Source organism: Eriocheir sinensis, unplaced genomic scaffold (genome assembly GCF_024679095.1).
Source record: "Eriocheir sinensis breed Jianghai 21 unplaced genomic scaffold, ASM2467909v1 Scaffold273, whole genome shotgun sequence".
Lineage (NCBI taxonomy): Eukaryota > Metazoa > Arthropoda > Malacostraca > Decapoda > Varunidae > Eriocheir > Eriocheir sinensis.
This window is the reverse complement of record NW_026111580.1, coordinates 35547-44921: the sequence shown is the minus strand read 5'-3', so window position 1 is coordinate 44921 and position 9375 is coordinate 35547. Positions and strand designations below refer to the sequence as shown.

Genomic DNA, 9375 nt, shown 5'->3' with positions numbered 1-9375 from the left:
TGCTTCAGCTCGGTGGGACGACCTGAGGATGTACTTTTCCTATTCCGTGGAATGATTATTGCTTCCAGGATAGAGACCCTCTGTGTGTGCTCAGCGCATCACAGAGGTGATTATCTCTGGAATGGAGGCATACATTCTCGTTCTTTCTACTCCTCACGCGAAAAAGCCTTGGTTTAATCACGCTTGTTCTCGTGCTGTCAATGATAGAGAGGTAGCTCACCAAAGGTACCAGAGCCTTCAAACTAATGCTAATTATGAACTTTACATTTCTGCCCGAAATCGTGCCAAATCTATTCTCCGACTAACCAAAAATTCTTTCATTAATAGAAAATGTCAAAACCTTGCTTTCTCTAACTCTTCCCGTGACTTCTGGCATCTAGCCAAAAACATCTCCTCCAACTTCACTTCTTCATCTTTCCCTCCACTCCTCAGTCCTGACGGCAACACTGCCGTCTCATCTATCTCTAAGGCTGAACTCTTCTCTCAAACTTTTTTCTAAAAACTCCACTCTGGACGATTCTGGGCATATTCCTCCTACTCATCCCCCCTCTGACTCCTTTATGCCTGTTATAAAGATTCTTCAAAATGATGTTTTCTATGCCCTCTCTGGCCTCAATCCTCAGAAGGCTTATGGACCTGATGGAGTGCCTCCTATTGTCCTTAAAAACTGTGCCTCCGTGCTGTCACCCTGCCTGGTCAAACTACCTCTCTATCATTGACAGCACGAGAACAAGCGTGATTAAACCAAGGCTTTTTAGCGTGAGGAGTAGAGAAAGAACGAGGGATGTATGCCTCCATTCCAGAGACAATCACCTCTGTGATGCGCTGAGCACACACAGAGGGGTCTCTATCCTGGAAGCAATAATCATTCCACGGGAAATCGGAAAAGTACATCCTCAGGTCGTCCCACCGAGCTGAAGCAAAATGCCAGAAGCATCGCCTCTTCGGTGGGTCCAGAGGGTGTACAGGAGCGATAGGACAGGATGCAGAAATAAGATTGTGATCGGAGGAGCCCAACGGAGAAAACAGTTTGACAGAATAAGCAGAAGGGTTTGAGGTAAGGAAGAGGTCTAGAATGTTGGGCCGATCTCCAAGACGGTCAGGAATACGTGTAGGGTGCTGGACCAACTGCTCTAGGTCGTTGAGGATAGCAAAGTTGTAGGCTTGTTCACCAGGATGGTCAGTGAAAGAGGATGAAAGCCAAAGCTGGTGGTGAACATTGAAATCTCCTAGGATGGAGATTTCAGCGAAGGGAGAGTGGGTCAAGATGTGCTCCACTTTAGAATTCAAATAGTCAAAGAATTTTACATAGTTTGTAGAGTTAGGTGAGAGATAAACAGCACATATGTATTTAGTAATAGAATGACAATGAAGTCTTAGCCAGATGGTGGAAAATTCAGAAGAGTCAAGGTCGTGGGCACGAGAGCAAGTGATGTCGTTGCGCACGTAGGCGCAACATCCAGCTTTGGATTGAAATTTAGGATAGAGATAGTAGGAGGGAACAGAGTAGAGATTGCTGTCAGTAGCCTCAGAAACCTGTGTTTCGGTAAGGAAGAGAAGGTGAGGTTTAGAGGAGGAGAGATGATGTTCCACAGAATGAAAATTAGAGCGAAGACCGCGAATGTTGCATGTTAGCCTTTTTGTTAGCTGTTTTTTGTGTTTTTCATTAAGGCGCGAACTGTTATCTCACGTGAGGTCCGGTGTACCGTTGCCTGCTTTCTCCAGTTGATAGAAGTCGTGAGACAACACAATAGCCTTTTAGTTAAGTGATGTGGGTTATGTGTTGGCCGAGCGGAGCCGTTAAGTTCACTTTGAGTTCACTTAATTTACTGTCTCTCTCTCTGGTTGATTAAATGGTTGTATTGCTTTTTAAATATATTCACAGAATAGTTACAGTATTTTGTGGACAAGTCGTAAGTCGTACGCACACTCCGAGAAGTCCTGTGCTCTCGTCCGCCGCCCGCCCTGATCTGCCGGCTTCTCTTGGTACAGGAGCGGCCAGCGGATAGCATGCTTGCTGAAACAGCACCGTTCCCACGGCAAGGAGCACCTCCTAAGCACAACGTAGCGTCTGTGTGTAACGTCCTGGCGCCACTGGGCCATGGCGATACGACATACATTCACACATTCACATTGTTATAATATACACATTACATCGCTCGGTCACGGAAAAAGTCGCGACCCCGCGGCTCACCCGACCCTTAAAATCAGTGTACCTACCCATGTTACAGTCGCACAATGTGTACTAGTTAAACGAGGGCCTATTATGGTTGCATGTAAAAAAAAATATATACAAGGCAGAGCCCGCCTAACGATACAACATCGGGAAATGCCAATGACAAGAAAAATAATCATGGAAGTAACAATAAATGGGCAAAGTACATACAGGGCGAGGTAAACAGGGCTAGAGTCGTGGACGTGGAAGCTCAGCACTATTCCGAGAAAACAAAACAATAGCTCGAATAGTTATTTACAAAATACATCCTAAAAAAAACAAATTGACTAAATTGTCATTAGGATACATGGTAACGGAGCTATTTGGAATAGTAATAAGAAATTAAAAAAAAAAACGGTGAAGAAGATTTGATACAAACTGAATCTTCGAGTCACAATGCGTACGAACTCAGCGCGGTGGGGCAACTCTTGCCTGAAGATGGTTGTACAAAGTCAGAGCCCGCTTAACAAGGCAGAACAGGGGGATGACAATGATGATAAAAAGAACCACCGGCAAGATCAGTGATGGGTAATGTACATATGGGGCAAGGTAAACCGGTAGAGAGTCATGGACAGCTGACTCCAATTCCGAGAAATTTGAAAAGGTTAGCTCGGAAAGGCTATTTGTCACATACTTCATCCTAGAAAAGGTGAGATTCACTAAACTGTCAATAGGATAGATTGGGATGGCATTTGTGGCCGCAAATCCATGATGGAGCGTCTCCGGAAAGGTTGTCAAATTGACAGAACGTAGGGAACAAGCCACCCGTACCGCCAGGTGACCTGCAACCTCTCTATAAGTTGAACCTTCAGGACAGACCACTGTCACAAACACTGGTAGTGTGAAAAAGAAGTAGTGAAATCAGGAGAACCTCCTGTGGAAAAGCGATTTAGGGGCGACGTGACGATAGGGGCAAGTCTCTAGAGCTTTAGAAGCATCCGACTGGGTCAGCACCACCTCGCAGATACCACCTGTCAACGGGAGGAATGCAAAGAGTGACGCTGAGCAAAAATAGAGATTGTGATACTCTGTTTTGCAGGACCCTAGGTCTGACGGCTGGCCCGTTGCATAAAGCGATAGATCATTACGAATTAAGACCACTGTGGCAGGTAAGTGAAGCACCATCACCGAGTTATTGACTGAGAAAGGGAAAGGTTCCAGCTGATAAACCTCAAACACATCCTTTGACCTGAAGGGAACGTGAATCACTATAGCTTCCGACGTCAGGAATGACTCAAGCAAGGGATAGTAATGGTGTATGGCATGCATGTCAAACAAAGGTGTTAGTTGGTGGTTCTCTACTCCTATTTTCAAAGCCTTTTGCAAATCCCTGACAGGAAAAAGAGAAGAGGTAACCCTACCACAATCTGCATCCACTACATTCTGTATCACCAGAGCATTAGTATGGAGGATAGAGTTGACTGCACTCTCCAAGGCAGGCAAGGTTTGTAGAACAAGTTCCATTTGGTACATATTAGCCATGCCGGTCCACAACTCATTAATGGAAGAGCCTAAGGTTCGGGAATAAGAAGCAATATCCTGTACTGCATGCTCAAGTCTGGAAATGTGTAAGGAATTCATCCTAATGGTTTTGTGTTGAGTAGCAGCAAGTGAAGCCAAACGGTTATACCTATCCCGCAGTTCCTCCACATCCTCATCCATTGCGGTTCCAAACAACATGCGGGAAAGTTGCCCAATCCCATCGATCAAGCCCCGTTTAGTACGGTTAGGAAAGGAAAGAGCTGCGTAGTTCTCCAAAGCCAGGGTTAGAGTATCATTCAAGTACTTTATGCGGTCATGCATCAGACGCAGGAGACCGTCTTCAGGAGCACTGATATCCATCTGCAACACAACCCCAGTCACTTGTTCCGTTATTGTCCTCAGTGTGCCTGGTATTTCCACCAGAGCAGTAAACGGGTACTGGACCCACAGGACATCCTCGACCAGAGAAACCCGGCCCAAATGAGCAGAGAGGGCCCCCGGCTTGAGGTGCGCAGGGTCTGCAGCCAGAACGGAGCGCAGAAGGAAGTAGAAGGTGAGGGACAACATTTCCTGGAACCAAGCAGAAAACCCTTATTGGCGAGGACGCAGGTTATAGTCGTGTGTTGGAAAGATAGACAAAGCATCGTCAGGCTGAGGCAAACAGGCGGTTCTCGCTGGTTCAACTAAAGTCGAATCGATGACCTCAGGCTGGGCGTCTGTCTTTTTGAGGCGATCACTATGCACAATTTCGTATGAATTAAAAATGAGATCATAAAGCTCAAATTTGTGACCACCTAGTTGCCTAACTATCTGGCATGGGCCCACGAATTTAGGGGACAACTTCGAATGTCTCTCTGGGACTGGAATCATAACAAAGTCACCCACTTTCAAGGAAACAGGGGCGGCACGCTTGTGTTGCTGCAAGCACATAGCCTCAGATGTAGCCTGTAGTCTCTTTCTGACTTCTCTATGAATGTCTGTGAAAACCTTGAGTTGAACCTTAGAATAATCATCTACATTATATACAGGTGAATGAGAACTACCAAGCAGGTCATACGGGAGTCTCTTCTCAACCCCAAAAATTATGTAGTGGGGAGATTGTCCCGTTGACTCACAAACACTGCTGTTTATGCTTGCTGCAACATATGCTAGCCAGTCCTCCCATGTATGCTGAAGTCCGCTAACGACCGGGCGCAAGACATCTAAAATCTTCCTATTCGCGCGCTCAATAAGGCCGTTGCTGGCTGGGTGATAACTGACTGTAAAATATTGTGTAATGGCAAACTGTTTGCATATTTCTGCTAAAAGTTAATTTCGAAACTCGGTTCCATTATCACTTAACAACACTCTAGGTGTGGAATACGGACAAATGAGATGAGTTATCAGGGCATGAGCAATGGACTTAGCAGATTTATCTTGCACTGGGGCTAGAACAACGTACCGAGACAAGTGATCTACACAAACTAAGAGGTACCTAGAGCCCTGGTGGCTGGCGGGAAGCTGTAGCAAGTCAATAGAAACTACATCCCAAGGCCGGGCAGGGGGCGGGTATTCTAGGATCGGCGCAGGCCTAGGCACCGTCCCTTTATGTTGGGCACACTTGACACACTTAGCCACATACGCGTCAATATCTACACGCATAGTTGGCCAAAAATAGACCGCTCGGGCCGCTGTTAGTGTGCGCTCCCTCCCCGGGTGACCAGCAATGATCGCGTTATGAACTAAGTTCAGCACCGCCGGTACATAACACTCCGGTATCACAAACTGTGCAACAGACTCCTTTTTGCGGGGCCAGTAGCGGCACAGGACACCGTCCTGTGACAAGAAGAATTGTGAAAAAGACACAGGTAGTGGCGGGAGACTTGTTTCGTCACCCGACTCCAGAGCGTATATTACCTTACCCCAAACGTCATGGCGACGCTGGGCTGCTGCTAAATCCTTAAGACTGAAATTTTGAATTTCAGTAAGCGCTTCTGCCACTGAGCCAACAGGTACGTTCCTAGACAGTGAATCCGCGACGACATTCGCGCGGCCAGGTAAATACTTAAAGGTTGGCCCAAACTCCTGGATAGTCAGATACCACCGTGCGAGGCGACCGGTGAGGTTTCTACCTTTAAAAAGCTCGGTGACTGGCGCGTGGTCCGTAAAGGATAATATCCCTAAAATGTTTAAGAGCCCAAACAACCGCTAGGGTTTCCTGGTGGGTCACTGAATAGTTCGACTCAGCCTGGTTTAAAGTACGACTTGCGTACGCAATAGCGCGATTTTACCGCGAGCGTCCGGTTGCATCAAAACAGCACCAAGACCCAGGGCTGAGGCATCTGTAAAAAGTGTAAAAGGGACGTTGTAGTCCGGGAATGCCAAGGCTGGAGCGTTGATTAACGGTGACTTCAAGTCTGTAAAACTCTTGTGTTGTGGGGCATTCCAATGAAAAGGTACCTCTTTCTTTAAGAGTTGCGTTAGAGGCGAAGCAATTTTGGCAAAACCTTGTATGAAAGGCCTATAGTAGCCGGACAACCCAAGGAAAGACCGAACGTTTTCGACGGTCTTGGGTTGCGGAAAATTCTTTATGGCCGATATTTTATCGTCCATCGTGTGGATACCATCTCCATCAACAGTGTGGCCTAAAAAGGTGATTTTCGCCTTTAAAAATTCACATTTAGTCAGCTTGGCCTTAAGGCCAGCGCCTCTGAGTTTAAGCAGAACCGCTTCTAGTTTAGCTAGGTGACTGGTGCCATCCTTGCTGCAGATGATTAAATCATCTAAATATGCATAGACTTTTTTGCCTATCATGTCTGAGAACAATGTGTTGATCATCCTCTGAAAAGTAATGGGTGCGGTTTTGAGGCCGAATGGCATCCTTAACCATTCAAAATGACCGCTAGGGGTACTGAAGGCTGTAATCTCTCTGGATTCAGCTGCCATCGGCACCTGCCAGTACCCACTTAAAAGGTCAAGACTACTGAAAATATTATTCCCTTGCCCCAGGGACATTAACAAGTCACCTAAAACAGGCAGAGGGTACCTATCATCCTCAGTCACCTCATTTACTTTCCTAAAATCGATGACAGGCCTGAAACTCCCGTCCTTTTTAGGGACTAGAAACAAGGGCGAGTTCCACGGAGACCGGGAATGCTGAATAACACCCTGGTCCAACATATCTTTAACCTGTTCATCTACAACCTGCCTTTGACTGTGTGGGAGTCTGTACGCAGGAATGTACACCGGTTTGGTGTCGGGTTTAACCCTAATGTTGTGTTCTGTCGCAGCAGTCGCACCTAAAGGTTCACCGGGCAGGGCAATGACATCACGATACTGATGTAAAAGCTTCAGAAGCGGGCCCTTAAGCTCGGGATAATCGACCACTTTGACTAAAGAATCGACAGATGAGGCCTGACAAGATGTGTCGCCGGCGGCGGGTTGACCCACTGCGCCGATACAAGGCCGCTTTAACTCTAAAGGGTCTGGGGACACCTGTCCGTCGAACGCTAAAGCGCGACCCAAAATGACTCCATTTCTGAGTTTCACTGGACCGCCAGTGGCATTAACCACTAAAGCTACGGTCCTACCTCCTTCGCGCACCGTGTTAAGGGTGGACTCTATCGCTAGCGTGTTGACACGACTAGGCCCTTCTAGGCAGATGTCACAACCTACGGTGGCGTTAGGGACTGACACAGGGACGTGCATTGCGGTTCGTTGAGGGATTTCGTGATTCCCCACGACTATCGCATTGACATTTTTCCATCCCCTACAAACGTCAGCTGGTGTTGGTGGTTGACCATGAAGTGAGGTGGTGCCCGCGCCATGCACCGGCACCGTGGAAAGAGTGGGCACGGTACGCACCACCGACTCAGGAGAAACACTTTCCCGACCCTTGCTGGGTATTTCTCTTCTTTCCCAGGGAGAAGCGAGGCGCACAGGTTGATCCATGGCCTTGAAACACCTCCCTTGAAACCTTACTGTATTACTATCTGGAAGTATTACCATGCGGTTAGACCTCAGTGACGACAACCCAAGAAGACCGTCAGACGGCAGGGAAAAGTTTGACGTCACGTAAAAATCCAAACGCATGACAGGGGTGTTTCGTCCCAAACTCACTGGCAAACTCACCCACCCAAGGATGTTAAGCCTGTCGGCGGTGACACCGCAAAGGCTCAGGTCCGAGGGTCGTAGCTGGTAGCGGCCTCCCCGCGACGCGCGTTTCAAAGCTAAGTATGTCCTTTCAGACAACACATTAACCGCCGCGCCGGTGTCGACCGCAAATGACGCTTGTAGCGGACCCAGCTTGACTTTAAGCGCCATAATTTCAGGCTGACTGCACGCGGCCACAACAGATTCATACAAGTTACTATTGTCAGCCTGCACTGCAGTCTCGGTATCCTCCCCCCCCCCCGGGTTGCTACCCTGGGTCGGTTTTGGGGGGGCGCTCGGCTTCCCCCGACCCCTTCACGAACTTTCCTGCTCGCTCTTTCTTTAACTGGAGCACAGAGAAACACTCCTCTGTGGTGTGTCTACCAGCACCGTGGACAAAACAGAACTTGCCAGTGTGGTAGCCCGCGGCTCGACTTTTTGAAGCGGCCGGGGTCTTCTGAGAAGCAGATTTGCCTGACATCGGCGAGCCTCCCTTCTCCCTAGTAGCCTTGCGATCCCGCTGACGTTTTAGACAATAGTCAACCGTATGACCGTCGCGCTGACAGTACGAACAGTGGCGCTTAGGCTTTTCGGTGGTGGCCGCCACCACTGATGAGGACGCGCTAACATTAGCGGCCTTCTGGTCGACAGAGGCTACAGCGGGGACTGGCGCTCCGTCTTTCTCCTCCATCTTAGTTTTTATTTTAAGCATGAAGTCGTGCAACTTGTCAGCGGGGCCGTAGGCTAGGGATAAAGAACCTTTTCGAAACTGGCCCTTGATGACAGCCATGTATACAAAAAATTCAAAAAATTTGAGAACATTGGATAGAGACATATTCTCTCCCTCAGTCCAGCCACCAGCTTTCAGATAGACGCCCATATCAGTAGACAACCGATAGGCGTCTACTTGTCCGGCTAAAAGCTCTTTACTCTCCACAGCTGAAATCAATTTGGTCACAGCTACATTAACACCTTTGACGAGGCTGTGCCTAACATCTTCCCCAAAAGACTCCAGAAAATGTGACCGAAACTGGGCATAATCCTTGGTTTGTTGCGGTTCCATGAACGCGCTGGTGTACATAAGAGCTGATGCTTCTGTCCCCGGCTTTAATCTAGACCTAATGAAGGAGATTTTATCACCCGGTTCTGACACAAATGAGTTGTTCATAACATCCTCGCATTGCAGGATGAAGTCTCTCGCACTGTAATCCGGTTCATTGCCTGCGAAAGCTCTGACTGATGCCGTAGTCGGCAAAAGTTTAATAGTGTTAGTAGCCATTGTGAATTCTTGGTTAGTCAAGATATTACCTTTGTTATCATGCGGGAGAGAAGAAGGAGGAGGAGGAGGAGGAACTCTGTCATGAGTTGACCCGCTCCTTAGAACACGGGAATTGTCATCCTCGGCATCCTGCATCAACTTCTGGAACTCCTTGGCCAAAATTTCTACCTCTTTATCAGGCTGACCTGCCATTTAAAAAAAGGCATTAGGAAAATATGGCTTCATGAGTAAAAATATGGGAAAAGAAAAAGTATCACCGCTAAGTGTG

The 9375-nt window shown here is 47.7% G+C and overlaps 1 protein-coding gene across 1 annotated transcript; it reads right to left on the bottom strand.

Annotated features, from left to right (window-relative positions):
• Positions 1-236: 236 nt before the first annotated feature.
• LOC126991394 (uncharacterized) lies at positions 237-9272 on the bottom strand. Its single transcript, XM_050850137.1, has 2 exons — positions 9137-9272; positions 237-4267 (listed from the first exon to the last, which is right to left on the bottom strand). The coding sequence occupies exons 1-2, from the start codon at positions 9188-9190 to the stop codon at positions 3077-3079; spliced, it is 1245 nt and encodes a 414-aa protein (XP_050706094.1). The 5' UTR covers positions 9191-9272; the 3' UTR covers positions 237-3076.
• Between the last annotated feature and the right edge of the window lie 103 nt (positions 9273-9375).